Raw genomic sequence first — 20,946 nt, 5'->3', positions numbered from 1 at the left:
TTCTGTTTTTCTGGCTAATGTGAAAAGTGAAATGTCAAATTCTTTCCACCATTCAGCTGGATTTTGAGTTGCAGGAATTATATTTGTTTGCAACTACCAAAGAGGGTGTGGCAGACACCGCACCTCAGTGGCTCTCAAACTCAGCCCTGTAATGCCAATAAAAAGAAATGGCATCTTGAAAAACTCTTTATTACAAGAAAATTTCAAATATAGATAAAAGTAGAGAGTATAATGGACTTAAATGTTCCTATTAGCCCCCTTTAACAATCACCAGTTTATCATCAATCATGGTTTATTTATACCTCCCACTCATTCCCTCTGCCCCAGATTATTTTGAAGCAAATTCCAGACCTCATATAATTTAATATGTAACTATTTCAGTATGTACCTCTAAAATATGATGTTTTATTAAATATAACCACAGCACCATTATCACATCTAAAGAAAATGATTCCTTACTACTATCAAATATTCAGTCCATATTCACATTTCCCAATTATCTTTTATATTTTTAATTGTTTGAGTCAGGATCCAAGTAAAGTCCAAACGGTGCCATCAATCAGTATGTCTCTTTAGTTTCTTTTGATCCTTTGCTTATTTTTTTTTTTCCTTGCAGCATTTTGTTGCAGAAACTTGGTCATTTGTCCTGTAGAGTTTTCATCTGTTGTTTTTTTTTTTAATAATTAAACTAAACAAATTTAAATTATCCTTTGATTTTAATAAATAAAAACAAGTAAGCTTTTTTTTTAATAACCAAAAAAGGTATCTTTTTAGAAATAATTGCTGGAAATCCCAGCTATCACCAATGCAGTAATAACAATAATAACTCTCATCATTGATCACCTTATTTTTGCTGAGCACTTTAAGTGCATTATCTCCATTTAACCTCATAATAGTTCTAGAAGATCGATATAATTATTCTCATTGTACATGTAAGAAAGCACAGAATGGTTAAATGATTTGTCCCAGGCCAAGCTGCTAAAAGATAAAATGCTTACTCACATTTCCTGCTTCTACTCTTCACGCACAGTAGGACCAAGAGAGCTCCATATTAGAGTTGCCCCCACCCAGGCTCTGGGAGGAACATTGTGGGAGGTGTGTCCTTTTTTTTTTTTTTTTAATTGTTGACACTATTACAGATGTCCCTCATTTACTCCCTCCTTTGCCCACCTCCACCCAGCCCCTCCCCCAGATCCCCTGGCCTCCACCACACTATTGTCTGTGTCCATGGGCTGTGCCTCTGTGTTCTTTGGCTGATCTCTTCACCGTCTTTGATGCGGTCCATTCCAACCCCCTCCCCTCTGAGATCTATCAGTCTATTCCATGTGTCCAGGCCTCTGGTTTTGTCCGTCAGTTTATTTTGTTCATTAGATTCTACATAAAAGTGAGATCAACTATATGATATCTGTCCTTCTTTACATCATTCAACCATCTGTCTGGCAAGTCAGCCTCATATGCTATGTGCCTCTAACTAGCACATTCTGAGGACTCACAAAGAATCTGCCCTAGAGGTGGTAGGGCAGAGCCAAGCAATGCTCCATCTATACTTCTGGTGCCCCTGCCCCACCACAGCTGGGCATGTTCTGAGATGTGTTCCAGTGATGCTGAAAGGTCTGAATGCTCTACAGGAATCACACTCATGACTTGGGTCTCATCAGACCCAGAAGCCAGGTGGCTTGGCTCTCCTCCCTCTCCCCACTTCTCTGTAAGGAAGTCAGACTCTGTGCCTTTGGAGGGTGGGTGAGCTGGCTACAATAGCCTTTGCCCTGTGATGGTCAGAACTGATCCAAAACTGGCAGCAACAAAGCTTCAGCCAGTCCATGGTGCCTGGAGGACTTCTCAAGCTTCATTTCTGTGTTTCTTGCAGTTATGTTTCGTCTCTATGATTCGGATGAGAACGGTCTTCTGGATCAAGCGGTAAGCTCTCCAAATATCCCTCCTGGATCCAAGAACAGGTGGAGGAAGAGTCTGAAAACTCTTTATAAGAGTTCTATCTTTAAAAGAATAGCAATGTCTCAACATGGGCTGTAGAAATGAGTAGAACTTCCACCTTCTATTTCTATAGAGCCAGCCTAGAGGAGAGTGAACTCCAACTCGCCTCTTCATTCCAGAAGCCCAGAATTGTAAAATCTCAGAATGGGGAGATGCTTTAGGATCTCATCCAGTTTAATTTCCTAATGGGTTCTGAAGTTCTTCCTGTGATTTCCTGCTGCAGTCCAGGACCAGAGGGGAGGAGGTGGTAGGAGAGGCAGCAAGACCAGGGCAAGAGGTCAGGAGGAGGGCAGGTAACTGCTGCTGCACGCTGGCATCACCCTTGCCTTCCTCTCATACCCCAGAGCACTAACTTTAGGAGCCTGGTTCTGTCTTCTCTGAGCACATGATCCTATCTCATTGCACCTGGAAAAGCCTGAGACTTGCCCCCCTTTCCCTCGGGAATCAGCAGGGATAGGTCAGCGATCATGACGTGACAAGAAGGATAGAGAAAAGTAAGGCAGAGAAGAGAGAGGGCAAAAGAGTCATGCATACCTTGCCTTCATGACTGGCAATGTTAAAAGATGAGACTCATTGACAGAAAGGCTCTGAGGTTGAGTTGCATAGGGCTGAGTCAGAACAGAAGGAAGAAGAAAGGGAACAAGTCCACAGGATCCCTCTAGCTCCTGTGTTGTCTAGACTGTAGGGGTGCAAGTGGGGATACTAGGTAGGAGGTTATTGAAATCAGACAGGAAGTGATGATAACTTGCACCAGGGTAGAAGCATTTCAGGCAGTAAGAAGTAGTTAAATTTCAGATGTGTTTGGAAGGTAATATTGGTGGACTGAAGCAGTCTCAAAAGAGTTACCTGAGTCAACTTCCCACCAAGAACCCCTGGTAGCTGGAGGCCCAACCTCTTTGTGAACCCTCCCAGGACTGGAGAGTTCACGCGCTGCTGAGGGTGACTTAGAAAGTGTTCCTTCCTACACAAAAGGCACCTCTAGTCTGCCAGGTAAATTTTCAATGTGAAACCTGCTTATTCCCTCTTCCCTTTTCCCAAACCAGCAGTGAGGCCAAAATAAGCCAGCCCTCAACAAATCCCTCTCTGTACCCCTTGGCTCACTTCTGCCCTCTGTAGCTGACCAGACAACTGGCCAGTGGAATACCAACGCTATACAATCAGTCTTCAAGTGTTTGAAGGACGACTGCCTCTCCTCTAAAATGTCCTCCAAGCTTGAATTCCCCGATTACTGCACGGTTTCTCATAAGGCAGGCTTAAACATGCATTCTGGCCAAGCTCTGGTTTGTCACTGCCATTCTTAAAATGTGGTGCAGAACTGAACCCACCCCTCCTGTGACTCGTTAATCATCCTCATGTGGCCTAACCAGGGTAGGCGTCAGGTGAGCTAGTTCTGCCTGAAATCTGCCCCCTCTGCTTCCTGAAAATGCCCATTCATGTACACAGCTCAAGGCTGAGTCTAATTCTCGGTTTCTGAATCCCGGCATTTTCTCACTGAATCTTAGTCCCAACTGAACTCACAAACTCTTTCCATTGGAACTTCTGCAGAAGCTTGTCCCCACCCTTCTGCCTACTGCCTTACCCCCATCTACCCCCTTGTCTGCAGTTTTGCAATGAATTATTTTTTAATTTAAACAAAATACAAAAATTGTAATTCCTTTCTTGACCCAGCATTCTATCTGGTAGCAGTAACACTTTTGAACCTTGCTTCAGTTCACCAGTGTGTCTCCCCACAATGATCTTACTATTAACATCTGAGATCATGCCCCAGAGATGCAAATGCCTCCTTGATCATGTGTGCTTCACTGGGACTTTGGGTGCACTGATTCATTAGCATCCAACAATTCTGTGAGGCTTTAGCTAGAGCTTGGCCAGTGACCCCTCATGAATCTCCTGTTCAGAGTCCTAGGTTCAGGGCTGGGCATGATACAATGGAAACAGAGATGCCAAAAGGCATCTAAATCATAGTGTCTGGACTAGGGCCAATGTAGTGGCCCTCCATCCAACTGAAACTGACCTCTGAGGAGTGCAGATGGATCCCAGGTTGCTAAAGTTATGGGAATGAGGAGTGACTAAAGAGGGAGGAGAGAACTGCCTTGGTTTGTAAGCATTTGAGAGAGCTAATTCACAAAGAAGGAGAAAAACAGGAGTGCTCCTATGCTAAGTCAAAGCTCAGATTAGAGGAGGGAAGGTGAACCCAGATGGGTCTAGGAGGAGGTCAGGGTTCAGGAAGCTTTCTGCATACCTCTGGCTTAGCTGTGTTCTGTGCTTCTTGTGAGCATCTCCTCTCTACTGAGCTCTGTGGTCAAGGCAGAAATAAGAGCAGAAACAATTAGTGAGCTCCTCCATGAAATGCCAGCATATTGCACCAGCTGTTTCTCATGTTCTGCCCTGTGCATTTTTCCACAGAGTTTGATGTTGAGCCTTGCTGTTAAACACACATCTTTAGTTCGTTTCTGCCCTTGATGTTTTCTAGGAGATGGATCGTATCATCAACCAAATGCTGCACATTGCCCAGTATCTTGAGTGGGATCCCATGGAGCTAAGGCCTGTGAGTTTCTGGAAACATGGGGTGACTTCCAAGTGAGCTTCCAAGAGAAAACTCAGGAGAGAAATGGGCAGGCTCTTCCAGACTCATTGTCTTATAGGCACCTTCTCTTGGGGCCTACACCTTGACTTCCCACTTCTCTGATGGGAAAAACTATAGGCAGCCTGGAAAAGTGTAGACATGAGTCAAATAATAATTCTCCTGACCTTTTTACCAGAGCTAAAATTTTATAACAGGAGTTCATAGATCAAAGAATTTAGAGCTAAAAAGAATTTTAAAGATCTTCCTCCAACACCAGGTAATAGTAATCATTTTATTTTTATATAAAGGTACATTTTATGTACCTTCTCTCTGATCCTCACTACAGTGCTGCATACATAGCAATATTATTTCCATTTTACAGATGAGCGAAGCAGACCCCAGAGAGTCGGGGTGGCTGGCTTGCCCAAGGCCACTCAGTGAGGTCAGGCAGAGCCAAGCCTGGACCTCTGGTCTCCTCACCCCATTTTTGCCCTCACTGCTCTGCTCACTGTGAATCAGAGGGGAAGGGGCTAAAACACAAACCAGACAATGCACGACAAAAGAGAGATAAGAGGGTGGGGATGGGTCAAAGAAGTCGAGGATGAAAGTGGACAATTGCTGCTCTGTGGATTCTGCAGATATTGAAGGAGATGTTGCAAGGGATGGACCACGACCAGGACGGCTTTGTGTCTCTACAGGAGTGGGTCCACGGAGGGATGACCACAATCCCATTGCTGGTCCTCCTGGGCATGGACGACTCTGTAAGTCAGCAAGTCTGAGTTCAAAGATCTCTTACCTTTCAGAAACATCAAGCGCTAAGTTCATATCTAACACATTACCTTGGCTTCTACCCCAATGAGCAAACCATATGCTCTAGACCACCCCTAAAGTCCTCTCTTTTTACCTATTAGTGACTCAACTATATTCATTCATTTGACAAGCATGTACTAAATTATTAGCAAATAAAGATCCTCTTCTGAGCTCTGTGAGGAGACACAGATACAGTATTCTCCCACCAGAAGGTTATACTCAACCAAGCAAAGGGGGAAAAAAATTCAAGGAAGAATTTCATCTTTTTCACAAATTAAGTTAAAAATGCTAAGAGAGGTGGGGAAGGAGGGTAGAGAAGGGGGAAAGGAAGGAAAATATACGAATCTCTTGAGAGGTGGAGAACAATCAAAACAACTAGCTAAGGCAGTTATTTTTCCCCAATTTATACATGTGGAAAGCTGAGAGTCTTAGCCTAAGGAACAAAAAAAGGAGTCAGAATTTATTTGTACCTGACTCCAAAGATACAACACTTTCTAATGACCCACACTTAGGAGTGAGACCAGTGGGAAAAAATAGTGGCGGATGTTTGCCTGGGTCCTGAAGAACATGTAGGATTTTGATGTCCCGTTGTTGAACTAAAGGTCGAGTGGAAGGACCTACAAAAAAAAATATGAATTTAGTTTTTAATAATCAAAAGTGTTATGCATTTCTTTTTCAATATGCTTTAAGTTGTAAGTTTCTGTATTGACTAGAGGGGTTCAGAGAAAGCATTCCTAAATGTCTTAAAAGTCGTATTGTTTGTTTGGGTTTTTCAAAACCCACATATGAGCACTGAAAAGTCTGGGGCTCTCTGAATGCAATATATGCAAAACAGTCTGTCTCCCAGTGAAATTGCAGCAGCAGCAGAAAGCCTGACATGCACAAGGAAGGTTACTCCCACACCTTGCAGCCTCCCACATGCAGAAATGAAAAAGCCACATGATGGTGCTATAACCCAAGTGCAAATACATTATCCCTCATCAGGGTCCTTTTGCTTCTTACCTCAACTCTATGAAAATAATCTCTGAGACAGGGAGAGTCAGCTAACTGATTTCTCAAGTAAAATGACAGTCCTTTGGGTCTGCTGAACAGTGCTGTAGTTTCCATTCATAAAGAAAAGGCCTGGTGTGTGGAGGAGGGGGGAAGGATGGAAGGAGCATGGGCTCTGATCCAGGAAGAGTCCCGATTTGACTACTGGTTCAGTCACTTACTATTTGTGTGGTCTTGGGTTATTTGTATAACTTCTGAGTCTCCTTACACATAAGAAAGCACTCTAGTTTTGTGTCCCCTAGTCTACCTCAGGGTAGGAACTTAATAAAAGTTTTAATTATCAGGCACTGGATTAGAAGCTTTGCTTATAGACACCATTATATTAAAAGGCTGTAATTCAATAAACTCAGGGCTTGAAAGAAGTGGGGTTTTGAGGTGGTGAGAAGAAAAGAGCTTAAGCTGGTGCCAGGGAGAGACCCACATTTGGCCTCCTCTAGGGAGAGTTAGCAGACAACTTGGCACAGAAACGGGTCTGGCTGTGTGACCAGTGCAAACCGGGAGGGGGGGGGTGGGGGGGCGGGGGTAAAAGTAAGAACTGGGGTTGAGTCCCACACACTGCATTCTCTGTATCTGACTGTCCATTCTTACCAGCTTACTACAGTAGTTTTTACTACCCTGAGGACCAGCCTAAGAGTGGCGTTGTTTTGATGGAGCCTATAAGAAAGGTTTGGGGACAGCAGGTGTGGAGAGATGTCTCTGAAGCCACAGCCTTCAGTAAGGCTTTGCTCCCAGGGCTGGAAGATAGGAGCTTTGGTACCCAAGGAAGGTGTGTGATTGTGTGACGTTTGGTTTATCTAGTGGGTAAGGAGGAATTGGTTTCTGACCCAAGTCAGGAAGAAATGGCCTAACCCACTCTCTGACTGTCCCTTTACTATTTTATCTGTGTACAGAAAGTTGAGGAGAGGGTACTTGCTGACTATAAAAAATTTGAAAATACAAAATAGAAATTAGAGACTAAAATAAATGCATACTGCTTCAAGCTATAACTAACCTCCATTAACAATTTGGTGACATTTCTTGGCATCAAAGATCTTATTATATAAAACTGAAATTATAATAGATTCTCAAATTTGCATTCCTCTTTTTTTTTCACTTAGCATTGTATCATGAGCACATTCCTATGCCATTAGATTTTTTTATAAATATCTTTCTTATGAAGAGTTACATTAAATTATATGACTATACCACAACTAACCTGGTAATTTTGAGTCTTTAAGATATTTCCAGTTTTGCATTATTTTAAATAAATAATGTTAGGTTAAACATCTGACAAGAGCACAAAAATACTCACCTTTCTTTCAAAAATTATTTTTTATGATACTCCAAGAAAGGAAATTTATATGTCAAAGGTTATAAACATTTAAAGGATCGTACATGCATACATAGAAAGTTTGTGCTGATTTATACTTCCACCAGTCATGTAGAAGAAGGCTTATTTTATCCCCCACACACATATTCCTGCTCACATAGTCTTAATCTTTAATACTTGATAATTTTAGAAAACACATTCATACAAAGAACTCCATTTGATTTCTGTTTTTTAATTTTTTATTGAATATATTGGGGTGACATTGGTTGATAACGTTAGATAGGTTTCAGGTGTACATTTCTATAATGCATCATCTGTATGCTGCACTGTGTGTTCATCACCTCAGGTCATGTCTCTTTCCGTCACCACTTATTTCCCCTTTTCCCTCCCCTGCCTCCCTCCACCCCCATTTCCCTCTGGTAATTTCCATTTTCTTAAGAGTCCTTACATCAGTAAAATAAATGTATACCTTGTCTTCCAGATATGAGAAGGAAGTCTGTAGAGAAAAAGAAGACATACCAGGAGGCAGCCCCAGGCTTCTGCTAGCTTGGGGCTGCCTGCTCCGCATCCCACTCATTCCCTTGCTATCCCTCCAGGGCTCCAAAGGGGACGGCAGGCATGCCTGGACCATGAAGCATTTCAAGAAACCAACCTACTGCAACTTCTGCCACGTCATGCTGATGGGCGTTCGGAAGCAAGGCCTGTGCTGCACATGTGAGTGAACGTCCTTCAGGTCCCTTTCCCCCAGAACTATCTTGCTCTGCACGTGGTTGAGCCACTCCAGAAAAAGTCTAGGTATTTCTGTTTCCTAGCTGGAGGGCCCTCCTACATTGTTCCTACAGCAGAAAATAAAGCAAGACCTCCATGTCCTATTTTTGTTCTACCCAAGTCAAATGGGTAAGTAGTGTCCCTTTGTTGAAGTCCCATCATGGGCCACAGACCCGCCGTCCCCCCTCCCCCGAAAAAGCAACTGAGGCTCACACATAATGAAAAAGCGTCTCATACTAATTTCAGTTGGGTTTTGCTAGTGAACATTTTGGGTGGTCAGAAGAACCTAGGGTTTTTTTGTTGTTGTTGTTGTTTTATTGATAAGCAACATAAAATATTTATGTGTGTGTAAATACAGTGGAAATTGAAACTATCCATTTGTTTCAATTTATAATCCATTTAGTAAAGTCAAACGGGAAGAGAGAAGAACCACTGAAGGGAAAAGTAAGAAGAGAGACTGAAAAGGCGACAGAAGAAAGACAGAAGGGCTGATGTAGGAAAGAGGGTGGTTTTGAGGAAGAGAAAGAGAGGGAAGGGGCTGCAGTGAGAAGGCTTTGCGTGCAGAGTTCTGCTAATCACCCCACAATACAGACAGGTCTGAACTCACTAGAGATGGGGGAGCTGCTGTTCCAAAGCGTTTCATCTAAACATGCACACGTGAGCTAGGCAGCAGATGACCTCAGCCACAAAAGTCATCTTAACACAGCTGGGCCAGTGCTCACCAAGAGCATCAGCAGGCTAAAGAAGGGGTTTGTTAGTGTTTCCAGCACCCATGCAAATCCAGCACTCACCACTTCTTACAGACCCAGTCTCCTTCCTATTAGGTTCCAGGTCTGGGGGCTCCAGCTGACTGCATAGTAATCAGTAGTAGTAACAGCTACAATAATGATAATAAGTTGTGGAATAGCTATTCTAATCCAGCCACATAGTGTTCACCGAATGCTGCGAAAGCCCTGCAAAGAGAAAGAGAGGCAATTTTATTCACATTTTGTAGAAAACCCTGAATTTCACAGATGTAAAACAATCTCCCCAAGACTAAGAAAGTGGTTACAAAAGGCAGAGCCAGAGTTCAGGCCCAGGCTCACCCCCAGCATCCCTGACACGCAATACTGAGGCACTGGCCTGGCAAGGAGGATGACTCCTCACACTGCCCTTAGGTGGAAAGCTCCTTTCTGTAGATGGTTTCTGGCCGAATTCACTGCCCACAGTGGAAGGCAGTGTGGCAGAGTGCAGAGTACAGAAGTACATCTGACAGATAACCAAAAACTCTCTTCTCAATGAATAACCAGAAACTGTTTTGAATTCCCGTTAGGCAAGGCCAGCTCCATATGCCCCTGCCCCTGCCCCTGACTGGTCACTCCAGTCAGGCACAGGCCTCAGCTGGAGCGTGGGGGGCTGCCTGGACCTTTCCAATGTGGTCACTCACAAGCTCTTTCCTTACTTCTTTTTCAGACTGTAAATATACCGTCCATGAACGCTGTGTATCCAAAAACATTCCTGGGTGTGTCAAAACGTACTCAAAAACTAAAAGGGGCAGCGAGGTTAGTGACACCTATTGCCTTGATCTACTGCATGCTGTGTCCCAGGCAACATGTCCATCATCAGATTCCTGGGCAGGAAGGGGCTCTGGGAGCTTTATCCAATCCCCTCTCTGCCTTGAGGACCATCCTTAAGCCATCTAGTTCATCCATCAATCCATTCTGCATCTTCCTGGTGCCCACCATGTGCCAAACACTGTGCTTGGGCATGTGCAGGTTATAAGTTGGTCTTCAGCCTGTTGGAGAACTGTGCAATCTAGTGGGAGGGAAAGAGGCACATAAGCAAAACACAAAGTAGTGAGATAGACAATAGCAATTGTGTGGGACGTACAGTGGAGGCCAGGGAATGTTTCACAAAGGAGACGGCATTTGAATTGATCTTGAACCAAAATCAGTAAGACTTCATAAGGCATTGAGGCAGGCAAGGCACCCAGGCAGAAGCAGCCTCAAATGCAAAGGCATGGAGGTGACGTGGCTTATTCTGGGATCTATACTTAGTTTGCCACGACTGGGGCAGGGTACACTTAAAGGGAAGTGGCATGAGCTGGGCTCTGAAGGTGAGACGGAGCCTGGGAAGGTCATGTGAGGTCAGCTGAGGAGTTGGGAAGGAGTTTCCTAGGCATCTAAGGGGACATAGAAGAGCTTTGAGAACACGAGATCATTGGGTTTGCATATTAAATTAATTGCTCTGACCATGGTGCAGGAGAGAGATCCAAGGGGCAACAAAACCTTCCAAAAGTTCAAGCAAGGGGCAGTGTTGCACTGAGGGCCTGATTGGGGTGGGGTCCGCACTCGCTAGGCTGACACATTTGCAGTAGCATGGTGGTGACTGTGTCTGTGTAGAGTGTCTCCCAGTCATGCCAGTTGTTGAGTATTTTGACTGTCCCACTGGTTAAGGTAGAGAAGATGCAGGGAGAGTTTGAGAGATAATTCAGAGGTACTATCACCAGGACTTGGTGACAGAGATGTAGAAGATGACAGAAGAGAAGAGGTTGGGGTTGGCTCTTAGGTTTCTGACTTGGCCAATAGGTGATGCTGTTCACCGAGTCTGGAAATAGCCTCTTCTCAAAATTAGCAGGGGAAGGACACTTGAGTTCCTGCATGGAAGATTCCAATGAGGAATATGAGTCAGGAGATGCTTAGCAGGTGGGAGCAATATCCAGTGTTCCCCAAAAGGACTCCATGAGAGAAGGGCGCTCCAAGGACACACATGCATGCCCCATGAGACTCTGCATGGCCTCTTGTCCACTTCTGCACCATGCTCATACACAGCTTTCCATGTCCATGCCTTCACCACGATGCACAGTACACCTCCTGGGCTCAGGCCCCAAGCCTGCGCTCTGGCCACTTGCCACACACAGAACGGAGGGAGGCCACTGAGAGGACAGCAAGGCACAATCTCCGGAGTCTCCAAGAGCAACCCAAGTCCTTCACCACCTCTTCCAACCCCGGAAGAGGATGGGGAAGGCAACGTGGTGTTGGGAGACAACCATGAACTTGCAGTCAGAAGACCTGGCTATGAAGATCTGCTTGGCCACTTAGCCTTGGAACCTAGAGCCAGTCACGAAATCCCTCTGAAGCCTCATTTTATTCTCCATAAAATAAAAATAATAATAATCTCAGAATAAATTCAATATGACCATGTAGAGGACAAGTTGAATAGCAAACTGGATTCTTTATACCCTCAAGGGTGAATGGCAGAGGGTAAGAAGGTACAAAATAAAAATGACACATTTTCTAGAACAAGCACTTTACCAAAAACCTTTTGGGAGAAGGACTAGTAACTTCATTGATAAGTAATTTAATATTTCTATTTAATATAGATGGTACAATGCAAATATTCCATGTGTTTTTAATATTGTGCTTGTAGCTGGCCCTTCAGACTAGACCCTCACACTTCCCCAGAGTCCATACTCTCTTCCTTCTGCTATCCAGGATGCCCCGGTGGAAAGTTTTGAGAAGTTCTATAGAATTCTAGGGCAGACAACCCAGGGCTCAGGGCCCCAGAATTTGGTGTCATGGGTCACTTTGACTGCACTTACAGACACACATACACATGCAGTCCCATGGCTTCTAGGTTCCTGGACTGCCCTAGTGGCATTTCCTGGCCAGGGAGCAGGTACAACCAGCTTTCCAGGAAACAGATGTAAAAGACACCAGCCACTGACCCACACTAATATCTTTGGACTTCTCCTCTAACTTCCTTCTAGAGAGCTACTCAACTTTGGCTGTCCATTATAATCACCCAGGGTGCTTTAAAACATCCTAATGACAGTTCCCATCCCCAGAGACTCTAATTTATTTGGTCTGGAGTGAGGGCTGGACATTAGAATTTCTAGGAGTTCCCCAGGTGGTTCTGATGAGCTGCTAAGGCTGACAGCCAATGGCCCATAGGAGACGGGAAGAGGAAGGAAGTGACCATCAGTGCGCACCTCCAAAGGGCCAGAACTGTGCCAGGAAGGCCCTTCCAAGGGCACTATCTAATTTAATCCTCCCTGCAAACACAGAGGTGGGGCTTATTATGCCATTTCTACAGATGAGGGACCTGAGACTCAGAGAGGTCCAGGAACTGGCCAAAGGTCACCCTGCTGCCAAAGGGAACACCAATGATCCCAACCAGTTTTATCTGCTGCCCAAGCCCTCCGGTGTTTCCCTGCATCACACTACCTTCCAGAAGAGGGAGCACACGAGCACACCACCCTGCAAGGAGCTCTGCAAGACAGACAGATGGCCTGCCAGACAAGATGCTGCTCAGAGGCTTGACTGCCAGGGGGAATGAGCTATTCAGAAAAGGTGGTTTTTCATCTACCTCAGTGAACAAAATGGTGGTTAGGCAGGGAGAGCCCACACCAGTGCAGTGCAGCAAAGCAGCCCAGCACCCAATAAATGCATAAGCTGAACAGGAAACCCCTCTGGCCTCCCCGACCCTGTGCTCCTCCAAGACCCTTCTACTCAGGCCCAGGGCCCGGGGGCATGGTTCTACAGCCTTCCCTGGTATCCTTCCCTTCCCTCCTGCAGGTGATGCAGCACGCATGGGTGGAAGGGAACTCCTCCGTCAAGTGTGATCGGTGCCACAAAAGTATCAAGTGCTACCAGAGTGTCACCGCGTGGCACTGCGTGTGGTGCCGGAAGACGGTGGGTTGGCGCCCAGGGCAGCCTTGCTTCTTGTTCAGTGTGTTTTTTTGCTCGAGCTGCAGCCAAGGAGCCATGGGCATCCTGCCAAAAGGCATGAGCGGAGCCAGGGGAAGCCTGGGGGTGCCCGGGGCCCCACTCAATACCCTAAGTCTAACAGTGTCTCCAGTGAAGCACCAAGCTGCCCAGAGATAGGACCCCCACAGACCCAGGGCAGCAGGGGCTGCTTAACAAGAAGCTGGCCAATCCACTCTGTGTGGCCGGTCAGCTGTGAGCAGGCTGGACCATTAACTTCCTTTGCCTGGGTGTCGTCTGGGGCCAGCGGCCCCACCAGAGTTGGAGAGGAATTAGACACTAGAATCATGCTCCTCAAGGCACCAGAGGCAGGTACACTCTTTTCAGCAGCCCTGCTGCCTGGGCCAGAGGCCTGCGCCTGCTGCCACCAGCCACAGCAAATGTCCGCTTCCTCTCCAGACACCTGGAATCTGCCCGAACTCCCTGTCACAGCAAACTCAGTGCCAAGGCCCTTGGTCGGCCTCAGAAAGGACATGTTTCCAAATTAAATTGTAGAACTCTTAAGATGCAGAGGTTAAGTCAAGGGGTTTACCTCCAGCCTCTTATCAGTCCAACAAGATTTCCTTCCTTCCAGTGCCTCAGAGCTTAGGGAGCAAAAATCCAAGGGAAGCTTGGAATCCACGTGGGGTGCCACACCGAAGGACCACAGAGAAGCCTGCTCATGGCCGTCTTGCTCCAGCAGCCATGGGTAGCACTAGGTCTCCTTTATCTGCCCACAGCAGACTGGGCAGCCCTAACCACATACAACAGACACACAGGCACCCACACCACACACAAAACAGACCTACAACACACCACACACGTACACCACATACACACACTCAGTTATACTGCCAAAGCAAGCAGTGTGTCAGGATTTGGGGAGCACTAGACAGCTTGCCTCCTCAGTAAACCTTCAAACCCTCACATTTGACATTTCCTTGGTCAGTTTCACTTACTCTCATCTTCACTGTTTCCTCCAGTTTCACCGCAAATGTGAATTATCCACATTGTGTGATGGTGGGGAACTCAAAGACCACATCCTGCTGCCCACCTCGATATGCCCCATCACCCGGGTAAGTGCTGCTGCCCCCGGGGCTCTGGTCCCCAACCCCACCCCACACATGTCAGATGTAGGCAGCATCCAGACATGCACATCCTTCAGAGGCTTCTCCCAACAACTCTTAGGGTTTGTGCCTTCAGCACAAGTGTAAATGAGGTCAGTGCTGCATCCATCAGATTGTGAGAGAAACCCCGCTGACTACCGTGGCTCCCACTGCTGGTCACCCTGAATGCTCTGAAATGGCCCATCAAGTAAAGCACATTCAGCCTAAGCATCTTGCAGGCAGAGGGCACAGAGCAAGGAACCACAGTCGCCCACCTGTACAGGCAAAGCCTCCCAGGCCTCCCTGTCAACCTCTCTCCTATGTCCAGACATCTGCCCTGATGATTTCCACTTGAGCGTCTCAGCCCTAAACTCCTTTAATAACCCCATCTGAAATTGTGTCTGTCTCCTGTGTTGACACTTCCTCTTTCAAACCAAGTACCAAACACCTTAACTGTTCCCTTCCCTCTTAAGGATGTTGCCAAGTCCCACTGATTCCTCACATCTCTTTTCATCCTTGACTTGACCAATTGCTCCCTTCTCTTTAAAAACTGAAGAAAAACCACTTGGGAAAACCATTTGGTGTATCTACTAAGTTGGAAATGCAAAAGCCTATCACCCAACAAGTCCCCTTCTATGTATCTACCTGAGAAATATGGGCATTCTTCTACCAAAATACACAGATAAGAACGTTCATAGCAACTTAATCCTTAACAGTGAAAAACTGGAAACAAGCTTAATGACCACAGACAGGAGAATAGATAAATAAATTGAGGCCTGTTCGTACCATGGAATACTACATGGAAAAAAAACAAACAATGCTTAGTCAGAAAAAAGAGATAATCACAAAGATATAATCCTGAAAAAAAGAAACTAGACTCTAAAGAAAGGCATGTTCTATGATTCCATTTATATGAAACTCAAGAGCCAGGCAAAACCAGTAGTGTCGAGAGTCCCATCAGAGTTACACCTGATGTGGCAGTAGTTACAAAGGCATACATGTAAGCAGAAACTAGTCAAGCTGTGGATTTAGAGTTGAGCATTTTACTCTATGTAGAATAAGCCTCCATAAAATAAATAATAAGCATATTTAAAAACAAAAGAGGACAAACAAAACTAAGACAAATAACTTTGTCGATATCACATCACTTAGGTAGTACTGAGCAGAGAAACCGGATTGAAGACCTTACTTCTCAGAGCTCAAGCTTCTAAATCAACAAAGTAGATTTCTGTTCATTTCAGTGTTTCCTCTCCCCATGTCCATTCCAGTGTCTCAAAGTTAATGTGAGAGCAAACGATGACAGAGGACTGGAAAGTCCTAGAGAAACCAATAAACCAGCATCTCTTTTTTAGGTTCAAAGCCCCAACTTCGAAAAACTCCTTCCAATTCTATACTAGTTTTCTAATTCTCTTTCTTTTTATTAACCACTCATCCTATCTTTCCTTTCTTCTCACAGGACAGGCAAGGTGGGAAGCCTGATGGCAGTGCGTCAGCTAAGGGTGAACTTGTAACGCAGGTAACACAGCAAGCCTGGGTCTGATCATTCATTCTAAGCGGGTCTAAGGCTGTGGAGAAGAATACAGGGTTTGGGAACTATATCTCAACATTTGCTTTCTCATCTGTTCAATTGTGTCACATGAGACACTATTGCCAGCCTCCGGAATTACCTTTGACCACCATACTGTTGGTAGGTGGTAGGAAGGAAGTTGGTTGATCCCATGGCTGGCCAAATGGACCTTTATCACCTTCTTAGGAATAAGTTGCTTTTAAAACTTCAATATGCACACCCTCTAAATAATAACAAGAGTGTGGCCTAAAAATACACAATGCATTTTCCAAGACTGCCATGCTGTCTCCAGAATGCAACAGGCCAAAACAAAGCAAGCATATCCAAAATTTCTTCTTTATCCTTACATGTATAATCAACAACCCGTTTTTTACTTGGGTTCACCAATCAATATCTTCTCCTGTGCCTCCCACAAAGTTCCAGGGACTGCAGGAAAGACAGTCTGGTGAGATGCAAAGAGCACTAAGAAATAAAATAGAAAATGAAGGCCTCCTGCTATGCCTCTGCACCTTATGTTTCCTTGTTTGAAAAGAGAGCTAGCAATCCCTGCACTGACCACCCATCACCCAGAGGTGCTCTGAGATTCAACAACAACATGCAGATTCATGGGTTTTGAAAATTAAAACATAAGTAATAATGATGGGGAACCTTAATAATGTGAGAAAGGTCTGGATACCTGGAAGGACAGCGAGTCAGGTGAAGTGGACACATGCACACAGTCACACAACACAGACCTACCAGGTCTTTCCACTGGCATCCCTTTGGTTATCTTGCATCTGTACTGATTGGGCAGTGCCTGTGCTGGACAGGTTGTTAAATATTTTGAATACTACCCCTAGAAGTAAACATTATTCTTCAGGTTCCAGGATCCTCCTAGGTGTCCCACAGACAGTCACCCTACAGCAGATGAGAACATTCCTGAAAATCATAAAGAATGGTGATGCCCATGCAGGCAGCTTGGCTCTGTGTCTGCTGCGTTTTCAGCCTGGGATCTGGAAAAGTGAGCATTAGATCGTGAATGTGGAGCAGAGTTGTGTCTCTGTATCAGTGTGTCCTTCAGCTAAACCCACAAGTATTTATCTAGTACCCACTCCTGTATCTGGTGTCAAAGAGCTATACACACGCACATATCCTGCTTTTGAAGCATTTAAGGTCCAGGTGATGCTTTGAGACATTTATCTAAGAAAATAAAAAACAAATAAACAACAACAAAAGAAATCCAGAAGGTGTCACATGTTTCGAGTGCAATAGTTTTAGTTGCAGTAATTGAGGAAAACTTCATAGAGGAAGTAGCTCTTGAACTGGGCCTTGAGGCTGAGAAGTTTTTTTTAAAGGTTACTAAGAAAGAAGGGGGCATTTCAGGGCACTGAGCAGGAGAAGAAATGAGTATGAGCCGACCCACAGGGTAGGAGTGCAGGAGACACGCTCACTCGAGGTTAAGAGCTGGGCTTGGCCAGAGCCGCAGTGAGGGTTAGAGTAAGTAAGAGGTAACAGTTGAATGGGGCTATACTGACATGCCTTGGATGACAGGTCAGAAGATTTGGATTTTATCCTCTGAGCAATAAGGTGTTATTAAAGGTTTTGGAGCAAGAGCGCCATGACTAATGTGATGTCCTGGGAAGGAACTACATGGGGACAGCCTACAGGACTTACCTGAGCTGGGAAATGCCCAAGCAGTATGGTTATTGTGGCAGCTGCCAGAGAGAAAGGGACATTCCAGGGAAAGGATTTGATAGAACAGAGTTTCTTTTCCTGGATGACCACCTGAATAATAATAGTACATTTAAACTGTAACACAGAGCCAGAAGAGACGTGTTTTTGGTTTTTTAAGATTGTATTTACTTATTTTTAGAGAGAAGAGAAGGGAGGGAGAAAGAGAGGGAGAGAAACATCGATGTGTGGTTGCCTCTCACACACCCCCAACTGGGGACCTGGCCCACAACCCAGACATGTGCCCTGACTGGGAATTGAACCAGAGACCCTTTGGTTCACAGGACACACCCAATCCATTAAGCCAATCCAGCCAGGGCAAAATGACCAGTTTTATGGTGAAAGAAGATAGGTCAGGTTTGGGACATGTTGAGGTTTGGAGCAACGTGACAGTGAGACATCTGGTTGAGGAGAATCCACTAAACAGTGAGAAATGTGGAACCAGGACTTAGGAGAAAAATTGGTGCTGGGCAGAAGTCATGGTTAACTTCATGAGTGTTATTTTATTTAGGTGTTTGACCAGATGTCCACACCTTCAAAAGACATGTTCAGTTGTATTTCTCACAAAATCTAATCTTGTGCTATGCACATAATGCCTCACCATTATTGAATAATTTGAAGCTATGATGCCATTGTCCTATCTTTGATTTTGACTTCAAACCCTGTCACCATTCACACCACTTAAAGGCCACTCAAGCTGAAGACACCTAGCAGCTCACTCCCTCAAAAACTCAGCCAGTGGACAAAGATCCACCTCCCATCCTCCTCTCCTCCATGTCTGTAACTTCTTCCTATCCACCTGTCCCAGATACTTAGTGTAAATTCTCATCTTGCTCCCCGTGTTGGCTGAAACAGAGCTAATTTCTTTTTCTTTTACCTTTTTAAGTATAAGATCATCCCCACCCCAGGTACCCACCCCTTGTTGGTCTTGGTGAACCCCAAGAGTGGAGGGAGACAAGGAGAAAGGTATGTTCTCTTCTTTTTCAAAATGGAGAGGCTGGTACAGCCTCACTTGGGTCCTTTCTTCCCTTCAACCATAACAGAGTGGACTGTGGGGACAGGCAGATCTGGGTTCAAATCCCAGCTATACTACTTATATCTTGATAACCTCGTTCAAGTGACTTAATGTCCCTGTGCCTTGGTTTCCTCCTCTGGAAGTAAATAATAATTTCTCCTCTCCTAGGGTTGTAGTGAGGATTAAAATAGACACAGTGCTTCACCTAGGGCCTGTCACACGAGCTATTATTATGGCTCCCAGTGTCAGACCACGTTCTGATATGCCTGTGTCCTCCCTAGTCTCTCAAGTGTTTTCTTGATTAAGAGATGTGGCGGGACTCACCGAATGGGACTTCCTGGCCTATCCAGCCCCTGAGAAAGTAAGGTACTCACCTCATCAGTGAAGGAAATGCCCAGTCTGCTAGAAGCACTAAGAGCATGGGAGGAGAGCGGGAGAAAGGGCAAAGCAGCCCTGCCTCCTAGTCCTGTTTGGCTCCAGGGTAATATACAGATGGCATGTGATCTGAAATCCAGGTTAAAAAAATAATAAGTAGGGTTGAAGCAACAACCATGAGAACCCCTACCCCAGTCCGAGGGGCAAAGCACTTCTGAATTGACCTGATTAGCTCAAGCTGGAGCCTTGAAACCAAGCCTAGATGGGGCCATTGCCTCAGCCTTCCCCTGCCCCAGCCCCACCTCCTACCTTTCCTCCTGATTCAAAGATTTGGGTGGTCTTTCCATTGGGGGTCCCTCAAAGCCTTTGTATAGTCCACAAAGAGCAGAACTGAACAACCTAGAACATAAAGAACATTTAGGAGAAGGTCTCCGTGAAGGAAAAAGCTTTAGGAGAATGGAAGTTCTGTTCTTGGAGTTTCTCTGCCCTGTCTTTTCTGCAAGGAGTGATACTTCTGGAATTGGGGGCTCGAGTCTTAGACAGTGGGGAGGCCTTGAACCAGGGGATTAGTGCATGAGTGATGCACCTGAAGCTGGGACTTCAGGGTCTACAGTGCCTGCATTCAGTCTTCTCCCCAATGGGGTTTAAATGGACCTTCATTCCCACCATCAATGGGCTCCAGAGATGTTTGCCCTAACTGTGACTTCTCATAATGACATTCTCCTTCTCTGCCTCTCTCTCTCTCTCTCTCTTTCTTTTTTTTCCCCCCCATAGAATTCTTCGGAAATTCCACTATCTGCTCAACCCCAAACAAGTTTTCAACCTGGACAATGGGGGGCCTACTCCAGGGTATGGAGATACAATCCTTATTCCTTATTTCCCCCCTTCCCCTTTAGTCTCTGAAAAATACCTTTTTTGGTCACCTTTCTTTGTCTTTTGCATTTGTGGACTTGTCCTTCCTGCCATTTTACTCCTTTTCTCTTCTGTTCCTTATACCTGCTCTTACTTGCTCCTGGAGATACTCAGGCACTCTCGTTACATTTGACTCTGGGAAGTAGCCTCCTGCATATGCCATTCATTTGATTGACAGGAAGGGCAGGCTGGTAAATTATTTTAACTTATTTGTAAGGCTGTGTTAGCTGGTATCTTCATACTGAATCATCAAGGAGGAGGAAAGACGTTCCTTGTCACTGTCAGTCAGTAGTTCTGCTGCGTGTTCTGCTGTGGGTCATTTTAGGATCAAAACAATTGGTTATTCAATGAAATCACATTCTTTTCTGGATTGTCCATTTCACAGATTGTTAAGCTCCCTGTGGCCCTTCTCCTGTCATTTGCCTATTGGCTCTTTCACTGATCGTTAGGGAGGGAGAGCAAGGAGAGGAGACAGGGCAGCCCTGTTGCAGCTTGACTGAAGGTTTGGCGGGAGGAGCTGGTCCTTGTGTTAGCACTAACGTTGAGCTGCAGGTCCATATAATCAGAGCTTCCTCCAGCATCAGGCCTGCAAGGCACCCAAAGGCTGTTCTAACCAGACAAAGACAGTACACTAGAAACATGTGCTGGCCAGAGGCTGAGTAGGGACCAGGTCCTCAGATCTGTGCACACTGGGCTTTTCAGCACACAGCTGTTTCACCCAACCTCCTAACACTGGGTTCAGCAAGACTCTCAGAAGGGTTGGAGTCAGGACTCCAAACAGGGAATCTGTCCCTGTCTTCGTTTTTTTTTTTTTTTACACAACGCTCTCATTGATGGCAGTGGTAGTGCAAGACCCATTTAAAAGGAGAAAGAAACCTGAGTGTAGATTCAGCGCCTCTGCCACAATTTAGCCCTAATTTCAAAGCAGAGCCCACCTACACTGCCGTGGGTGCCATCATGGTCACCGGGACTGCCAGTCACTGCTCCCGTACAACTGTGACTGAGCAGCAGCCCACAGATACTTTAACCAGCCCATTCTCTT

At 45.4% G+C, this 20,946-nt stretch overlaps 1 protein-coding gene across 1 annotated transcript in view; it reads left to right on the top strand.

Moving 5' to 3' along the window:
* Positions 1-20,946, top strand: part of DGKG (diacylglycerol kinase gamma) — a 184,104-nt gene that overhangs the window by 68,330 nt on the left and 94,828 nt on the right. The window contains exons 8-17 of the mRNA XM_090275145.1: positions 1,868-1,917; positions 4,466-4,540; positions 5,197-5,319; positions 8,324-8,441; positions 9,948-10,036; positions 13,052-13,168; positions 14,203-14,295; positions 15,782-15,841; positions 18,489-18,568; positions 19,767-19,841. Coding sequence (XP_090131271.1) covers positions 1,868-1,917; positions 4,466-4,540; positions 5,197-5,319; positions 8,324-8,441; positions 9,948-10,036; positions 13,052-13,168; positions 14,203-14,295; positions 15,782-15,841; positions 18,489-18,568; positions 19,767-19,841 — 880 coding nt within the window. The remainder of the gene's footprint in view (positions 1-1,867; positions 1,918-4,465; positions 4,541-5,196; positions 5,320-8,323; positions 8,442-9,947; positions 10,037-13,051; positions 13,169-14,202; positions 14,296-15,781; positions 15,842-18,488; positions 18,569-19,766; positions 19,842-20,946) is intronic.

The sequence above is a fragment of the Furipterus horrens genome, unplaced genomic scaffold, assembly GCF_987537825.1.
Source record: "Furipterus horrens unplaced genomic scaffold, mFurHor1.1.pri manual_scaffold_1, whole genome shotgun sequence".
NCBI classification, from domain to species: domain Eukaryota; kingdom Metazoa; phylum Chordata; class Mammalia; order Chiroptera; family Furipteridae; genus Furipterus; species Furipterus horrens.
The sequence above is the reverse complement of the archived record's forward strand: the minus strand, read 5'-3'. Positions and strand labels throughout refer to the sequence as shown.